The 19931-nt window shown below is 39.7% G+C and overlaps 1 protein-coding gene across 1 annotated transcript in view; it reads right to left on the bottom strand.

The window, feature by feature from the left end:
- The window catches only part of RBM33 (RNA binding motif protein 33), a 100166-nt gene that overhangs the window by 31469 nt on the left and 48766 nt on the right, over window positions 1–19931 (bottom strand). Inside the window, exons 12-16 of the mRNA XM_035893268.1 lie at window positions 17216–17375; window positions 15302–15633; window positions 14399–14647; window positions 13299–13586; window positions 5954–6592 (exon numbers count right to left, since the gene is read on the bottom strand). Coding sequence (XP_035749161.1) covers window positions 5954–6592; window positions 13299–13586; window positions 14399–14647; window positions 15302–15633; window positions 17216–17375 — 1668 coding nt within the window. The remainder of the gene's footprint in view (window positions 1–5953; window positions 6593–13298; window positions 13587–14398; window positions 14648–15301; window positions 15634–17215; window positions 17376–19931) is intronic.

The raw sequence follows: 19931 nt of genomic DNA, 5'->3' as shown, positions 1-19931 counted from the left end.
CCATCACCTCCCTCCCCAACAACTTACACTGTCAGGATTCTCCCAACTCAGAGCCACACCTCTGTACTCCAGGTCTATTGCAAGTGGTCAAACCTGAAATCCATTTAACAAAGGCATTTGTAACTTCTCAAAATATTAAATTGGACAAATCTGCACGTTTCTAAGTTCAGAGATCACAATCAACTAGTTTCATTTGAAAACGAGCTCTTTCTCTTTGTACTGTATTTTAACAGTGTTACAGTTGCCTTTAGTCATTTCCCATCAAGAAACTGGGCTGCTAGGCACTCTAACACCAACATCGTATCAATATGAATTTTGCACTGTAACACGATGACAGAAAAACTCTCCTTTGAGACTTAACAAGAACGACAAGCAATACCAAACGCCTTGCTTCCAGGGTGTTCAGGAGGAAGCAGCACTCTTCTTCAACATACAATTTAAAAGTCTCCTGAGGAAAAGGAGAAACCTGTTCTGCAGTCTACAACAGGAAAGACGTTATTGCACTTTAGTGCCAAGTTATCCACAGCAAAGTTAAATTCAATTTAGTTAGATACCTCTTCCCCCTCTCGAGGATTTTATTACAAATCCATAAAAAGTACTGGCTGTGTCTGGTTTGGCTGTCACCATAAGTCCCTCTAGTTGCTTAGTGTGTCCACACATGCCGTTGTATTTCATTTTCCCAGTACCCAAGTATGCCCCAAACAGTACAGCATAGCCCGCCTCACTACCCCCAAACCATGAAATATTCTGTCTCTATAGGGACCACCCTCACTGGAGGTCTGGGAAGACCGGGATTACTGCTCATTTTCAAATACTTCATGAAAATACTATGCCTTTTTCATAACCAGAATACTACAGGGCTCCCTGACTTCCTTTTTTTTTGTGGAAATAAGAAATTCATGTCTATCTGTGAAATATTTCCAGAGTGAAATCTTGCAGGTTGTGGCAGGCAGATGGGCAGGTCTTGCCCATTTTGATACCATGTTTGTCATTTAGAGAGTATCTGGGCATGCAGATACGATGGTTTCTGCGGCTCCTTCAAGTTCACTCCTGATAGAATACGGGCATGATCGGTAACTCCTTCAAATACTGGGATACGAATAAACTGTGATGCCACTCTGCCTCTTAAGCAGTAATAGTATGGCATGGTGCGAGAGTTCCCGCGTTGTTTCTCGCAGCTGGTAGCGCTGCAGAGCTGGGTGAAGGGCTCCCTCAGGAACTTGGTCATGCAAACGGCAAAAATTTTAGTGTTTGTAATTCCTGATATATTTAGATGAAAGGCGCTATAGAGCTTTCAAGTCAAATATTTTAATTAAACTTGAACATACACATGCAAGCAGAAATAAGTACAAACATTAAGCAAAGTTGGTTGATAAGGTTACATTATCAAACAAGCATCATCTCAATCAGTATCTTTTTCCATATTTAGAACTCCATATTAATCTCTTGCACTTCTCAGTTACTCTAAATATGAATGAAGTTGTCTATCTTCCATTCCAATTCTCTTTTTTCTTTTTATAATCCGAGGACATTTTTTGTGACAGGCTTTTCAAACAAGAAGAACTTGCCAAATCTTTCTTCAAGCTTTTCAGATGAAGCATCATCCCAGGTTTTCAGGAATTATGATCACTAATAAGGTACTGCTTCTAATCCATCAGGGAACACTGAGATTTTTATGTATTTTTATACATATATATGTATTTTTGAAAAAAAGCTCATTGTGCAGCTTCCCACAGAGACAAAGATTGGTGTGTTCTTGGTGCAGCATAAGAACCAGCATTTTCAGGCCTTTGGGACAGACACACATCTTTCTGAGCATGGCAGGCCATTTTCTGGCTAGAGAGAAATCACCCAACAACAACATAAGATGGCTGAATGATACAGAGATTTTAAGATATTACCATTTCCCACAGAACCTCCAACTAAATGAAAAAAACATGTTCAGCATATTTCATATGATCTTAAGATATTTAAGGTTGTAGCTGGCACAAACCTGTTCTTCCAGGAGTAAAGACACTTCTAATATTAAGGAATTCAATTGCACTTGGTACCGGAACTATTTACCGACAGACTGATCACAGAGAACTCAAATGAGACCACCACAAACAGCCAAGGTGTTAGTAAATGTGCCCCATCAAGAAGTAGTGAGGGACATGAGTGCTCAGAAACAGCTAGGAGATTTTTAAAGAGAGGGACAGCCACAAAGAGGGATACAAATCCTTTCCTATGTCTCTTGAAGTATAAGTCATAGATTCAGAATTGCAGCAAGAAAATGTGGTTTGGTCACTGAAAAAATTCTAAATGTACAGGTTAGACACTGGAACAGATGGCCAAAGAAATCTCCACTAATGAGATCTCAGAAAAAGGTTGGTCAAATCTGCCAGGAATACTATAGAATTTATTCCCCCTTCAAGACAGGATAAATTATTTCTATGGTCCTTTCACCCATATTTTCTATAATTTTATGATCACATTCTTAAGTGATTTATTAGGGCCAACAAACACCACTCTACAACCTCAGTGAGTTTATTCTTATACGTATCTTTAGGATTGACTTCTGGCTCCTCGCCAAGCCAGGCAAATCTCAGATTTTCTTAGTAAAATATATTAGTACAAATACTCAGCAAATATGCTGAACTCCTATACCTGGAAAGGATGGCTCTGAAGACATGCCGCATGAACCATAAAGCTGATCCATCAAAAGACCTCTGTGCCTCCATGAAAAAACCCCTCCAAACCTCAAAATGCATCTGCTAAACAATAAGCACTGCCTCATTTTCCAGGAATATAACATTTAAAGGAGTAATTAAGAATGAAAACTATTCACTGTACTGCCATTCCTGCATGAATTACAGGTCTATTAGAAAGGGATGGGCAAATCATTACGGGGTGAAAGGGAATTTATTTTAAAAAAACATCAGACAGAATCTCATGATGGTACCTAACATTTGTTGCCTTGATACGCAGACTTAGTCTGACATACAGGAAATGCTGAATCATTTTCTACTTCACTTTTCTTTACGCATAAGAGGCCATAAATTAAGGCATCTTATGCATCAGATAAAGTGGACAAAATAAAATATTTATTGGAATTTAATTAATAATTCTTACAATTCTATAAAAATACTTAAAAGCAAAATCCTCTCAAGAGAGAATATTGTGGAAACAGATGAAAGGCCATTTTGCCTTCTTAAGCAACAAGGGATACTTCTACCTGGAGGTCAGAGATCCTCAGTAGTACTGCAGTGCCCAGCAAAACAAATAAACATAGTTAGCAACTTAGAATGGGAAAGATACTGCCCTCAAGAGAAGAAACCATTCTCTGCTGTTAGTATTTATACACCATAAATCTCACCAATACACAAAGTACATCTCCTTAACTGTTAAACAAAAAAACATCACCAGCAACACAAGGCCATTTAATGCTGTTCTACAGGTGGTCCTACTAAACCTAGACAGTCCTTGCTACTGGCTCCTGGTTTAGGTCAATTTGCTCTAGGTAAGAGTTAGTACAGGTCTGGCCTCAGTCACCTTCTTCAACTGACAGCTCTGCTATGGTGCTGTCCCTCAGCTGGCAGGCTGAAAAGAAAAGGGACTTTCGAAGTCTTTACCAACATGCATCAAGAGAGCTTTGAAAAGGAACGTGCATTGTGTCTAATCGCAAGCCATCTCACACATACATGGGCATTCAAAACACCTCTGCACGTAAGAGCTCTAGAAAGGAAAAGGTATAAGGGATTAGACTGAGAGCAACAGCAGGGCTGCTTAACTGCAGGATCAAGTCAGAGCATGCAGGTAAGATATACCAGCCATCCCTTTGGCCAAAGGCAGGGAATTAGAGGAAGCACTGTTACATGCTAAGGAGAATGGCAAGGAAAAAATGAGATTTGGCTTTTGCTTTAGATTTAAGGTTGAGGCAAAAGTTGTGAAAATAAATAAAGCATGTGGCAGGACTAAATACTAGAAATGGAAACTAAATGTCATTTATGATCTTTATAGTAGTCGGAGTCCAAGCAGCTTTTAATTATTCTTTAAAATCCTGTCAAAATAGACAAGATTGGCCCCACTGCTGCTCAATTTTTTCATTTTCCTTGTGTGGTCAAAGAAACAAAGTCATAGATTCAGTTTGTCACTAACTGATTAAAAATTAATCAACTATCTTGATCAGTGTTAAACAGCTAATTGCAACGCTCGCTTTTATTCTTCCACAGTTGGAACGAAAACTTAAAATGTCCCTGGCAATATAAAAAAAGTAACAAAGGCTTCACATAAAGAACTTGCTTTACCTTGCGAGAACCTTGGTACCTGAAAGTTAAGAAGGACAGAACAAATCTGCTTCTGTATACAACAAAAGAGGGGGTTGCACATGCATTTAATGAAGCTAATTGCTCTTGCTTACCATTAGACTTATCTGAAACAATTCATTTATGGTTTTCTGAAATAGAGCATTATGATAAAAACTATTTCATTGCAAGTGCTGGTTTGGGCACTGATACCATTTGTTATGAAGAGCAGTATACAGTGGTGACTGGCATTGTTTTGTTTCACCACATAATAAAAAGTTGTGCATGATTGCTTTATTCAATTATTCATGAATAACAAACCTGTCATACCTCTTGCAGGCCACTGGGATTCCTGCAGACATATTTATAAATAAATATTTTTAGCCCCACAGAAGAAATGTCTTTCAACTTCCTGTACTTTATTCTTCTGTACTTAAGTTACCATGTCTGAGGAATTAGACATCCTCCAGTTGTCAGCTCTATTTAGTCAATAACATTCTTAATGTTAATATCGTGAAAGACCACGTGATCATTATGCAATTCACAATTTTAAGTGTATTTAAGTTCTATGAGCTGTAGAAAAACATTTATAAAAAAGTAGTTAAGACGCTGGCATTTCACCTTCCTCTCCATTTCTACAGAGTAAAGCCTAGCCTCTAAGGCCTTGCTTAGTCTCTGTTAACACACTGCTCATTCACTTCATTACAGCAGTTCTGCACGTTTCCCTAATAAAGGCTCTGAATAATTTAAGAGGCATTCTACCAAAAAACCACCTCCAATGTACCACAGCATTAAACCACATCACATCGTTCTTTCCTCCTCAGCATAAACCCGAGGACAGATTTCACACTGGCAATGCCATCTTGTTGTGTCCCCTCATCTCAGTTTCTTCAGAGCCCTAACAAATTAACTTGTCTTTTCATTAAGACAGAAGAAATTTGGTTGAGATACTTTCTAACAAAAGCCCCAGATCTTAAATATGTACACTGCCATCAAGACCAGCATTGTGAGTCCTCCATAACACCAATGCTCAAGGGACACTCTGCAGATAATAGACCCCCTCATCAAAAGATAAGGAAATCTCATTTAGATGCAGAAGTGAAATGGTAACATTTTAAACCCAGCCTAACAGAAAACAGCCCCCTCCAATATACTGCTTAAATTAGTTTCACAACACATGTCCCAAGAAAATAAAAACAGTCTTCCCTTGAGTACAGAAACCACACTAATGCCAGCACCCACACCCAACTAGATTAGGTGGCTTCAGCTACTGCATAAGTAGAGCCTAGCTTTTTAACCGAACCTTCAAACAGCCACCCAAATCTTTTTCTCTGACCAATTATCAGAACTACCAACTGTAAGCAAAAGGAGATCAGTTGAGGAGTCTTTCAGACTCAAGTTGTAATGAACTTAAGAAAGGAGTATTGTTTCAATGTGATTTCAGTGATAACTGCCTGGCGGTAAAGCATTACAGCAATCATCAATTTCTGAATAACTGCCAATAACTTACAATTCTGAAAATATAAAATATGGATTATTAGGTCTGCTAAACCTGCTACTACTTCCCTCATCAGCTTAGGCCCATTTTTTGTTTTGGGATTACATGGAATGAAACACACAGAACCAAACGACGAGGACACACACACACAAGATGAGCCTTGGAAACTTACCCCTCCTGACAACTTAATCACCCTGACTTTGCTGCCGACATGGGGCCCATCTCCACTACCACTGTTTGTCCGCTGCATGACAGTCCTTTTCACGCCAGGTTTCAGTTCCTGGGGCCTTGCTTGTGCCGAAGCCACTCGAGCAGCCTGTGTCGCGGGCGGCGATGCTGCGACAGGTTTTGTCTGTAATACTTTCTGCGGCGCCTGAGGCTGACTCGGAGGTACTGTCCTAGTCTGCCTCAGCTGCTTCACTGGCTTCATCTGCTGTCCTTGATACTGCATATTCGCCCCGACCTGTGGGAAATCTGTGGGTTTGGGTTGGATATTTGGAACTACCATATCTTGCTTTTTAACAAGGAGTCTGTTTTTCACATTTTGCCTGGTCTGTAAGCCAGAGTGGGGTATGTAAGGGCTGCCGTTCGTGGGGAACTCGGAGGAGTCGTCCTCCTGCTGCATGTAGGACTGTTGTGTAGAAGGTTGCTGCTGCTGCTGCTGCGCAAGTCTTTCAAGCAATTCCCTCTTTCTAGCACCAGCCTGCTGCTGCCGTCGCAGCTCCTTTTGCTTCAGAATTTCTTCTCTTAGACGCTTCTGCTCTTCTATTTTCAAACGATACAATCTAGTTTCTTCATCTTCATCTGGATACTACAAGGGAAAATACAAATGAATTTATAAAATTCTCAAACGCCCAGCTTGGTCAAAACAACATGAAATTGTTGTTTCAGATGTCGTAAAGCTGTAACTCTCTGAAGAGCTTTTTAAATTATCCCTGATACCAACTAAAGCTATTAGTGGAGTATATCTGCTGGTAAGGTTTATTCGCTATTCATTACAGATAAATAGCTCAAATCTGGTTTAGGACTTAGATATACTACTTCCTAGACAGAAAAAAAAAAAAAAGAAGCTTTAATACCAGTTGAGAAATCTTATCAGAAGACTAAAAAAAAAAAAATTATGAAGTTTTACAAATTGGAACTCATTTAGAAGTTTCTAAAACCAATTAAACTATTAATATAATCCAAGATATCAAAATATGTTTCAAATGGAAAGTAACAATACGGAGGCAACCCACTGTCACACAGGTTTTATCTTGCTCTTTTCTGACAAAGTAACAAAAGGTAGGGTGGTAAATGACCTGAAAGGCCCTGATTAGAACTATTGATTTTTCTCACAGAATTTTCAGCCTGATCTCAAACTCATTTGTCACACAATAATTGGTTATAATGAACAGCGCAAGTCAATCTCTCTGACCTTGAACTCGTGCACTCTCTTCAGAATCAAAATGTTGCCAAATGCAGTGCTGGAATATTAATGGTATATAGAGAATGCCTTTAATATTCCAGCCCTGGGCCCTTCTGAAAGTATTACACACCATCAAATAACCTTTCTAAAGATTCTTCAACTTTGGCACAACAGGTTCTTATGAAAAGCTGTATGAAATAGGCAAAAGTCAAGGAAATGCAGATTCTCATCATCCTAGAAAAGAAATCAAATTTCTCTTGTGATATAATCACACACATTTTTCAAAATTACAAAGCACACTTTTTCATTATATTATTTTTTATTTTCAACTGTTTGAAATATTAAGTTAGAGACTTGTAGAGACTGCTTACAGATGGTAATGAGCATAACAGTCTACTCGAGATATATTAATCACCTCTAAGAAAAACAGGCTCTCAAATTAACAATACTTTGCATTCTGGTAAATTACAGCATATAGAATGCTAAAACATTTCTCAAATACTGGGAATAAGTGATGAAGTTATTTACCTTGCAGTAACTGGGTGCAAGATCTTGTCAACACAAATGCCATTTTTTTGCATGTATAGGACCTAAGGGTGTAACTTTTTTTTTTTTTTTTTTTTTTCCTTTCCAATTCAAGTGCTTTTATCCCTGGTACATCTCAGAATCCTCCCCAACCCAAGCAAAAAAAAAAAAAGCAGAACAGATCCAACCATGCAGTTGGGTCACAGATAGAAAAGCCCAATAGAGTAGGATTTGTAATCAGAGAATCCAGATGCACAAATCCTGAATGCTTACTTCCTTCAGATATAAGTGCTTCTTCCCTGAGCACCTACTGATAGGGATTATTCCCATAGTGACTAAGAAATAGCTGCATGTTTCACACTAGAATTCCAGCCTAACCAATGGCTAAAATAAGACTTCAACAAAACTGGATTATTTTTTATTTTTTTTTAATATGGGCTATATTTCTGGGATGAGATCTAACACTTTTTTTTTAGGAGAATGCTTCATACACCGAAGGGTTCTGATCTTTCTCTATGCTTTTCAGACTGTGATGGTGGTGATTAATGGCTAATCACTAACAACCAGATTACAGGTCTTCATTGATAGATGGTAACATGAACATACTTCTACAAAGTAAAATGGGCAGTAGTAGGAAACTCAAATACTTCATCCTAAATTGAAAACTGGAGATGCTGGATTGTAGTGAAAAAAAGAATAAGGCCCTTACAAAATACAGTAAAAGGGTAAGACCCTTAAATATAGTTTGCATAGGATGACAAAATACAGAGAAGCTCCAGAAAGGAGAAGGATGTGCTGTTATGCAGATCCTAATGCAAAGAACAAAATTTTCAGTCACTTTCAGAGACGGTAAATATCTTAATTACTGAAATTGTCCAAACACGAAACCTCTTCCACTCAACTTAATGAATTAGTTTATTCACTTGCTTTAGAGCAGAATATTCTACATTTCATCTAAATGGGTTCGATGGATGCCAGTGAGCCAGTACCAAATTTACCATTGGAGGTAGCGCTGTATTTTTTTTCCTTTCTGTTCAGTTGAGGGTTTTTGTAATAAGGAGCTTCATAATTCAGAACAGGCAAGACAGTACATCGAGTCAAGATTGAAACAGTACGCAATGCCTATTGCTAATGATTTTCATCCCATTAGTTTAACAAGCCCAGTACAATTTTCTCCAAAAAGCAGTAGCACTGCCAAAAACAAACAAAAGCAACTGGGAGACAGCAGACATCCTTCAAAGATGTCCTAAAGTTCACAGCTCGTGTTTGGAAGTTTCCTGCGAAAAGCAAGGTTATCTGTAGGTGAAGAAGCATAAGAACTTGAAGCAGCCTTTCTCCAAGATAAACTCTTGACACTTCACCTTTCTCTGTAGAAAACTACATAACATGAAGAAACAGCATATTGTGTACAGCCCCTCCTTTTACAGGAGGCTACGGAGTACAAGGCCAGAGATGCAAACAGCTCCCTTGGTTTTGTGAAGGGGTTTTTTTTCTAGGTTGTGTGTGTGTGTTTCTGTTTGGTGGTTGTTGTTTAGGTTTGTTGGTGGGTTTTGTGTTGTGGGGTTTTTTGTTTGTTTGTTTTTTAAAGTGGAGATTCTCATCTGCCTTTGAGCAGTCCTTCAACACAACATATTTCATTATAGTTTGAAGGGAAGACCAAGCCTTAGCTACACGTTTTCTTCTGCATTAAGGTCCAAAGAGGCTTTGATACAAAGTGCCATAAGAAAATGTTACAGGCTGCTTTTCTGAGTCTAACTGAAGAGCAGCAGTAAGTAAAGCAGCAGTCCTACATCATTCTGCAGAAGAACTTAGAATGGCACTGTTGATTGAGGAAAAGACAGCAAAGTCACGCTCTAAAACACAGGCTTAAGTTTTCTACTGTAATTTAAGTCCTACTATCAGAAGTTTGCTTCTTATATAGTGAATTTAAAAACCAAACCCACACCTTTTTAGAGGTCTGCAGGCTTTATTACTAGTTAATAGAATTAAATGCAGAGCTGTAAGAACCAGATGCTGTAAGTGTTCTGGTTTACTATCAAGGAACAAAAAAGGATTCATGCAACCAGGCTCACTTGTGTTCCTCAGTAGAATGGGTACAAGGACAGAGCAATCAAAATGGTTTGATCTGTGGCATATGCACAAATCTACAGCAGGTGTATCTTTATTTTTTCAGTGTAACATTAGAAACAAAAGAGGCGAGAATCATTTGCCCAAAAATTCATGACAAGTCTTCATAAAAGGTAAGGCTAGATCCAAATTACATTTGGCTGCTTGTGTTCAAAACCACAAAGTATCTTAAATAAAGGCACCTGCATACACATCACACATTTCACATTACTCATGACATCAGCTCCTGAACCCTAGGAAGGTATGAGTCACCCTACAAAACACAGGTGCTGTGCATCTTGGACAAACAGGAAAAGAATTAAGAACAAGGTTACAAGTTACTTTGAGAAGCACACTGCCCTCTTGCGATCTTCCAACTGGAAAAAGACTGTGGTAAGAAGAATCTTCTAAGCACAAGACAGGAGGCACCATTACCAAATTTGGAAATCAAACCTATTTATACTGGAGAAAACTCAAATTTAGACATGTACAATTTTTCAGGTAGTTCATTTCCCAAAATATGAAAAGGATTTAGATACATTTGCTCCAATAGCAACTATTTTTCATATTGCAAGTCTTTTTTTAAAAAAAGACAGCAACATAAAACCCAACAACCTAACTTAAAAATGTACTGGATTTGGGAGAATGGAATGTGAAGGTTTTCTTTCAGTGCATCAGAGACATTACCTGCAAGATAAGTAGTAGTATCAGTATGCCTATGATTATGCAGCACTCTTAATTTCTCTCCTGTTCTGCGCTCCAATATCCATTTCTTCTGAAGAGATTCACATCACCTTTCTACATTCCCCCCTTCTTTAAACTCAAAAATGCTTAACATTGCCTTAATTCCTCTTATCCTAAACTGACCTCAACATGAGCAGAATTAGGCCTACAGTCATCACCCATGCTTTCTAATTTCATTGACAAAATGATTTTGCAGATTGAGGATATACAAGTTTCAGACTTGGAGAGTACAGCTATTCTAAACAGACAAAGGCATTTAAAGTTAGTATTTTGCAGCCCCACAGGAAGAGAAACACAAGCATACCATTAGTAAAGTAGAAATACAGTTTTTAATCTTGTAGTCAGTCAGGCTGCAAACCTTTCAAATACGTATTCTGAAGGTGGGCAAAACCTTTAATAGCCAATATTGCTTTTTTTTTTGTGCTTCCTGAACAATAGGGCATTCATAAAGATGGCCACTGACTCTTCAGGAAGAAGGATGCAAAGAAAAGTCTTAATAATTTTCCAGTTGAAGACACTTGCAAAATAACCTGCCCAATTCAGTTATGAGCAATACAGCTAGAAGAGATGACAGAACTTAACTCTTTCTCATGTTCATAGAAAGCGAAAGAACAGGATGAAGTTAGCTAATTACAAGAAAAACACAGAAAAAAAGACTGGAAAACATTATAATTTGCCTAAGGAGAAAAATAGTGAAGAATATGATTAAGTGTTTGGAAAATGAATATTGCTAGTGCAGCAAGGCTGTCTGCAAAAGTGACAATCAGCAGCATCAGTGAACAAGACTACCACAGCAGTGCTGCTGAGAAGGGACAACTGCTACCATACCACTGTTTGCAGCACAAGGCTCTATTTCGAGTCTGCTTTGAAAGGAGAAGCGTTCTGTGCCGTGCACACGTTCACACACTCTTCTACTATTTGCTACATGTACCTACAAAGGCTTTACTTTTAAGGTTTATAACAGGAAACACTAGGAGACATTTTTTCCAAGGCAACTTTTTTTTTTTATCCTGTTTTGTAAAAGCTTACATGAAACAGGTATCAAACTGTTTTCAAAGACAGCTTTGACACAGAAATAAAAAGAAAGCTTTATTTGTAAAACCAAGAATTCACATGAGTAAGATTAGGTAGTCTTATAACTACAGATTTGTTAGGATATGTTTAAAACTTAAAATGGAGAGAACAAGATGACTGCTTGTTTGGGTTGGGGTTTGTTTGTTTGTTTTTAATTCATTTGATTAAGAGATCAGGAGGAGTGAAAAATATTCATTCCTTTTTCTAAACAGTTAGAGATATTTTGGAACTAATGCCTTAATGTTCATGTGACTAAATTATGAAAAAACTAAGATGCTTTAGATGGGGAGGCCTGTAGCTGATTTGCTTCAAAACTTACATTACTAATGTCCTGAAAGACAGAAGCTTCTCTGAGAGGGCCTGCATTTTCTGTGACTTAGATTATTCCAAGAGACTGAATTGAGGGGAAGAGGATTACTTAAGTCATTTTTTCAAAAAAGATGAAAATTAAAAGCTGAAATAAGGATTTTTTTTTTTTTTACATTACCATTGAAAAGCAAGTGCACAGGAGGTCAAACACTGCTAGCTATGGGTTTCCTTTGTGCCTCATTTGTGAAAATTAGTTATGACCATCCCTAATTCAAGAACAAGATGAAAAGCTAATCATGAGCAGCTTAAAGGGAAGACAGTATTATCACAATTCAAGCTTTCAACCGTTGTTGAAGAAAACCTGGTCCTTGAGACAAGATTCATGGTCAGCTAAACTATGAAGATTTACAGCTCAGAATAACCTGACACTCAGAAATTATACAGGGTGCACTTAGCCATCATGTTCCTCAGGTACCTCCTGATGTTCAGGATTAACAGCACCATCAGTGCAATCCTACCCACTCTCTCAAACCAACAGTGCTCATGGAGGGGCTTCCCTAGCTTCCAGGAGGATCTGGGCACTGAAACGGTTATCTGTTCACACTGCACGATCCATGGTAGCTCAAAACACTGGCATGTCATTTTTTCATTGTGCAGAGTACTAGCAGAACAAACAGCATCGTCTTCTCCAGAATGAAAAACTTGAGAGCATCTCCTATTTTCCCTTACATCAAAAGGTTCCATAAAAGAGATATTTTCTTCTTCAGGAGCAAGAAGCTCCATGGATAAAGCAGCTGCAACCTCCTGCATGAGTGCTCATGGCCCTAGAGGAGACTGGACAGCCTAAAGCAAAACAGCATGAGGAAGAGAGCTCTCTCAGGTAGCCGTTTCTTTGAGCCATAAAGCATCATCGGAAACGGAAGAGAAGAGGTCTGCTGACTTATGTAAGTGATTGCCTGAAAAAAAAAACCTGATTGTAGTCCTGGAAGACAAAAATGGGCACGATAAAAAATGGGCACAATGGGTATTTCAGAGGCTTGTATCACTGATGACCCTTACATAACCTCTGTCTTTTCACATTAGAAATGACTCCTCCTCCTGCAAAACAGACTCACCACAGCCCTGCCAACCTGCCAGACTACTTTTTTTATCAATGGAGACTGGTTTTGCTATCACATTAAAGAGGAAAGTGCAACTCAGAAGGGAGGCCTCTAGCGGCACCAAAAATATTGGGTGAATAATACATTAAGTGTGCTTACAGTTCACATCGGACTAGAAAAGTTTTTAAAAGGTGGGAGTTTTTTGTTTGTGGATTTTTGTTTGTTTAAAAAAAAAAAAAAGAAAGCCTTACCTCTGGTTCAGATTTTACTTCTGATTTTGCTTGGCCCACTGGTGTGATTGCTTTAGCTTTCATCTCAGGCCTTCCCTGTGAGTTTCCAACACCAGCTACAGGCTTGGTGGCAGACATCGTGCTGGTAATGGGTTTGACCTGAGCAGCGGGGGTAGAGGTTCGCCTGTTGTTGCTCATTTCCATAGCATGCGATGGCGCTATTGGCAACTCACGCAAGTTACTATTTCTTGGAGCAGTTGACTGTAGCTGCTGATTTGGACGCTTGACAATATTTTGTGATGGTGTATTCTGAAAAGACAAAAATTTTAAAAATGCAGATCTTCACTACAAACCAGACTAAAGTGTTTCCTCTTTCACATTTTCATGATTTAGTTACATTTCGGGGGAAAAAAAGCTTTCAAAGAGCACAATATTTTCAATGTGAGAAGAAAAATTATAGAAATGAGAACATTTAACAATGGCTGTATTTGTCTTTAATTAGAAGCAAAACTGAATCTCACTTGTTTAACATCTTTCTCAGAAATTGGCTTCACTGTATGATATATTTTCCTAATCAAAGCAGTTACTCTGAACTACAGTCATGTTGTTCTGAGCACTGCTTCAGACTGTTGTGCTACCCAAGAAACAGAATATGCTGCACTGGAGCAAACTCACAAGACACAAATGGCACTATCTGAACCAGAAAGCTTATTAGCAGTGGTACAAAGAGGCCTTCAACTTGAAAGAGCATCAGAGAACTGGGCTCCAACACAATCACAGGCTACCAGCAGTTTTAAAATCTTACTAAGCAAACCTATCCTCCAACACCTCTTTATCGCCAGTTCTTGGGCAACTGCATCATCTCTTATTGGACCCAGATCACGAAGAACAGTGAAGACTGGAGGAGAAAAGAAAAAGGGAAAGATACACTTGCTATTTTTGGATGTAGGTTATAAAATTATCAAGGCAGAAAAGGAGCAAGAGATTGTGAAAGAAGGTGACAGAGCAGGACAGAACAAATGGGACTGAAAAACCACTCTGGTGAGTTTTGAAACCTGTGCTTACATACCTCTTACCCATGCAGAACTATGCAAGGCAACACTGACGTACGTGGTACTTACATGTCTTGGCTTCATTGGACCCTGTCGTGGCTGACACTGCATCCTGTTGTTATTTGGCTGCTGCTGCGTGGCCTGCATATGAGGCCTGAACTGTGGCTGGTTCATGGGCATCAAGGGCTGTGGTGGACCTTGGAGATGATGATGGTGTTGCTGCTGCTGCTGCTGGTGATGGTGCTGCTGCTGTTGCTGGTGATGGTGCTGCTGAGGCTGAGGTTGTGGCTGAGGCTGTAATGGAGGATGCAAGGGGCCCTTCACATGAAGAGAGAGATTACTTGGTTTTAGTTTCAAGGTAATAAACTCCTGAAAAGTACCTCCAGTCCTCAAAACATCTGTAAGCAGCTATGGACCAGGCTAAACCAAAAATATACTGAGTGAAAAACCAGACTAACAGAAGCTGTGCAAGGTAGTTCTACACTTAAGCCTGTGTAAGTCAGCAGCTGAAGCGAAAAAGACAGATGCAAGGGTTACTGGCCTCTGCCCCCTTTTCTAGTGACTTTTTTAATTGTTTGGGTTTTGGTGGAGATTTTTTTTCCCCATTTGTTGTCTCCCCTCCTGCCCCCCGCATCACCAGGCTTCAGGATCTCCCCACGTTCAAAACACACACACCATGAAAAGATCCCGCATCAAAGCCCACAAACACGCAGGGCCCTCCGCATCACCCCACACATCCCCAAAACATTTCCCCACTTCAAGCTTCGACTCAGCTGCCTCCCAGTTATCAGCAATACGTTAGTGCTGGCAACTGGGGAGAAAGTCAATCACTTCTTCAGGCCCAGCAATAAAGCGTTACGGGTCCATCTGCCTCGCACCCGTAACCTCTGACAACGGCGCCTCAGTTACGTCAGTCCTGTGAGCCTACAAGGCAGCACTGGGCCACCTGGCACCTTCCTGGTGGGCCCCTACCTGCATGCTGGGCTGCGTGTGTGCGGCGAGGAAGGGCTGTCCCGGAGCCTGCAGGAACTGCTGCCTCGGAGGGATGAACGGCCGTGGGTTTGCTGAGCCCGGCTGGTTGAAGTGGAGAATCCCCACGGGACCTTGAGGCTGCATGTTCGGCCGTACTGGGCGCTCCCTGGGGAACACTGGTTGCTGTCCCTGCTGATTAAACGCCGGCCCAGGCTGGCTGAACGGCATCGGACTTTGGGTAGGGACAGGGTGTGCGCTATTAAGAAGCGGTGGAGGTGGCGGCGGTGGGGGGCTCCGCTGCTCAAACAAGTGATGGCTTGGAAACCTTGGATCTGTGGGAATCGGGTAAGTACTTAAATGACTACCTCCTTGGGACACAAACACACTTTCAAAACACAAAGCTCTATTTTGATTTGGAAAAGTAACCTGAAATTTGAAGAACACAAAGCCGTATGAGATGTTTTGATTTTAAGAGCTACTCTCAAGGTTACACTTCTCTTGCTTCTGCCACCTGCGTATAAAAGGAATTGATGCTCAGAAGATCAGCACAACCAGCAATTCACTGGAATTAGTAATACCTTTGAGAAACTCTAATGAAATCCATGAAGGATTCCAGCGACTAGAGGTTAAAACATGCAAGAACTCACAAAATTTTGATCCCATTTGCTGACCAGATATTTTAGCAAATTTTTATATATTTTGTGCGTGTGTAAAATACCTATAAAATATACATTATAGATATACACATTATGTATATACATGTGTCTATATACACACAACCTATTTTGTTTGCTATGCTGTATCATTTTAGCTAACATTAACAGATTTCTTGCAGTACACATATAGTCCAGAGAGTTTAAGAGTTACCAGTGGAAACCAGAGCGTATGGAGAGCAGTAGTTGTCTAAAATGTAAGAAATCACAGCAACTTTACTGCAACAATCACTTAGATAGTGATTTTATTTTGTATCTGTATAAATACACAGATTGATGGTAGTTACAGCTGGAGACACAAGATTACACCAGGGAAGGAATAAGATGGCAGACCAGTGGAATTTTTGGCATGTACTAGTCTAGCTACAACAAATGGGATCTTCTGGTCTTTAGGCTCTTCCAAACACTTCATGTTATATGATACATGCTTACACTTTACAAAAAGTGGATTTGGTATGTTAGTGGAAATGAAAATGCTTACCTGCTATGAAGAAAGGATCTCTGTCCTGAGGAGGTGGAGGGGGGAGCGGTGGTGGCATGCTCAGAAGATCAGCACAACCAGCAATTCACTGGAATTAGTAATACCTTTGAGAAACTCTAATGAAATCCATGAAGGATTCCAGCGACTAGAGGTTAAAACATGCAAGAACTCACAAAATTTTGATCCCATTTGCTGACCAGATATTTTAGCAAATTTTTATATATTTTGTGCGTGTGTAAAATACCTATAAAATATACATTATAGATATACACATTATGTATATACATGTGTCTATATACACACAACCTATTTTGTTTGCTATGCTGTATCATTTTAGCTAACATTAACAGATTTCTTGCAGTACACATATAGTCCAGAGAGTTTAAGAGTTACCAGTGGAAACCAGAGCGTATGGAGAGCAGTAGTTGTCTAAAATGTAAGAAATCACAGCAACTTTACTGCAACAATCACTTAGATAGTGATTTTATTTTGTATCTGTATAAATACACAGATTGATGGTAGTTACAGCTGGAGACACAAGATTACACCAGGGAAGGAATAAGATGGCAGACCAGTGGAATTTTTGGCATGTACTAGTCTAGCTACAACAAATGGGATCTTCTGGTCTTTAGGCTCTTCCAAACACTTCATGTTATATGATACATGCTTACACTTTACAAAAAGTGGATTTGGTATGTTAGTGGAAATGAAAATGCTTACCTGCTATGAAGAAAGGATCTCTGTCCTGAGGAGGTGGAGGGGGGAGCGGTGGTGGCGGTGGTGGTGGCCCTCTCCACTGGTCCTGGATTGGCAGCCTTGGGGCTTGGGAGAAGTTGGTAGGAACTGGTCCAGGCGTATGCTGCTGGAAGTCTGGAGGGCCCTATTTAATAAGGCAGAACTGAGATTAGGACTAGCATCCAGGCATTTATCTGTTGACTGCTATAACATTTTTTTCTTTTAAAAATACAATTGCTTTATGAGCTATCTCCTATCATCTGTACAAATTGGCAGCCCTTACTGAGTCATTCTTTCACAATGGAAGAGATATTAAAACCCAGTACAGTATCTTGAATTGAATTCACAATGTTTTAATAATCACTAGCACCACAGGAACGCCACCTCTTCCAAAGCTTACTGAAATCCATGCAATTATTGACCTTCTTTCCCATTAATCCAAAAAAATCTGAATGTCTACTTTAGAAGACATTCCTGACATTTATCATCTTAGACCGTGCTATTCTTCACCATCAATTTAGTACAATGTAAGCTACAGAAGTGAAGTAGCTTTACTTAAAAAAAAGCAGGGGAAGGACAATTTATGGCAGCCAGAAAATTAAAGAAATCATCTTTCAAAAGAAATAACAGCAGAGTAATACTTCTGCCTATTCACAACTTAGCATCTGAAGCATTATATGAAAGTACAAAATTATCTGTCCTCCAGTAAGTCTTTTTAAACATAAAGTGAGCCGTTACATATTGCAGAAAGCAGGATGTTAATCCAAAAGCAGAACTTTGCAGAAGCCATACTTAATTGAGTAACTCACACTATTATAATCTTTTATTCTATACCAAAAGTTGAAAAAATGTTGGCAACCTCTGATAACTGCAAGAACCTATGCCTCAAATTATTATATCAACAAACATTTCCTTATTATGTGTGAGAAAATCAAAGTAATGGAAATACTCTAAGAACATTCTTGTTATCCTCTTTATACAGATTCTGAAGTCAGCGATGGCACCTATTCTGTCTACATTTGAAGCTCACCTTAAAGCTTGCCATTGCTACAGACAAGCTTCCCAAAGCAGGTAACAGACCAAACACTTCCTGCTAGACTAAAATATGCATCATCAGCAAAGAACCAAAGAACTAAGTAAGTTATAATAAATAAATTGTAAGCATCTTACTATTTATCTACTGAGCTGCCTTCACCAGCAGTATGCACAGTCTCACTCTATCCCATCTGTACTACAAAATTACTAGCATTTTAATTTCTCACGCAACAAAAATGGGTATTTGCCCTGGAAACTGAAGTCCGCTCACTACTGAAGTAGCATGAGACAAAGCTGCTTCACACCCTTCTACCAGCACAATACAAGTGGGAATGGCAAGGCCCAAACAGGTAGATGCGAGGCACTGAGGATCACAGCCGTTATTAAATCTGTGGCCGCCTTGAAAACACCTAAATGGGGATACGCGATATACTAAGACTTCTCATTTGGAAGCGAGACTGTGACTACTTATTTTATGCCATTATGCAGCCATCAACTGTGAATACTTTATCATTCCTAGAGATTAAAGGGTCTATATCCCATTGCCAATGCTCCTAGTCAGCCAGTCTCCTGTGGGTATTTCATTTAGTGGAAAGACATCATATTACACTCAAGCATGACAGTCCTCGTAACATACATACTGTTTGTAGGAGGAGGTGCTACACTTCTGCAAGTGAACAGTTACCAATGCAAAATATTCTTGCCAACTCAGAAGGGACTAATGCCTTTGAATTTCACAGGCTGTCTGCAAACAACAGCAGTTGGAGGAAGAGGGAGCTGTTTGGGAATGGAGAAAGTGACATTTATTTGTCCCATCCAAATCCATTCAGGTTTAGCTGAACAAGGCTGTTCAACTGCATTGCCCTTCCCTGTGTTGAGCAGGACAGCGCTGGCTGCCTGCCAAAAGAGCAACTGAACACAAACCTTGAGGACCCTGACCCTTCGCTCCCAAAAAGCGCCTCTACCATCACTGCACGTAGGAGCTGCCAGAGGCACTCTCCAACTAAGGTTAAATACATTCCCTCATCTTGGAAGCCTTGGTGATAAAAGCCTATTTCTCAAAGCATTGCTCTTACAGTCACCCCAGGGAACACACAGCACTTCCACAAGCTGCATGGCCTCTAGGGAGGCACCCAGCAAACCAACTGATATTTAGCTATTTAGTTATTAGTTTATCACTGCATAATGCATAAGGTCACTGCAACAGAGGCAGGAGAGAAACCAGTTCGTAAGGGCAGTTTTCACACAAGATGGTTTTTATCTTGCATCTTATTTACTGCACGCAGTCACATGAACATATTGCACCTGGGGAGAGAAAGCAGTCTTGACAGACAACCTGCTTTTTCCTGTTTTCCGAGAGCTTGACTTGGAAGCTCTGAAATTCTCCCTGTATTTTTCTCTACACACGATATATGCCTAATGTATCTTAGTTATTCCTAAAATAGCCAGCAAAAAATGAATTATGTGGAAACTTACCTAAACCTGGGCTAATAAAGCATAAATATCACATATTTGCCACCCAAACTGAAGAACTGGCAGCAGCAATGATCTGGCTGGGCTTGCTTCCAAGCACCAAATGGCACTGCAGTGACTACAGTCTCCTCTAACTGCTTCTTCCAAACTCGATGTATTCTGCCCTGGTCGAGGTAACAGATCCTTATCAGTC

This window comes from Egretta garzetta, unplaced genomic scaffold, assembly GCF_000687185.1.
Source record: "Egretta garzetta isolate BGI_Z169 unplaced genomic scaffold, ASM68718v1 scaffold65, whole genome shotgun sequence".
Taxonomy (NCBI): Eukaryota; Metazoa; Chordata; class Aves; order Pelecaniformes; family Ardeidae; genus Egretta; species Egretta garzetta.
The sequence above is the reverse complement of the archived record's forward strand: the minus strand, read 5'-3'. Positions and strand labels throughout refer to the sequence as shown.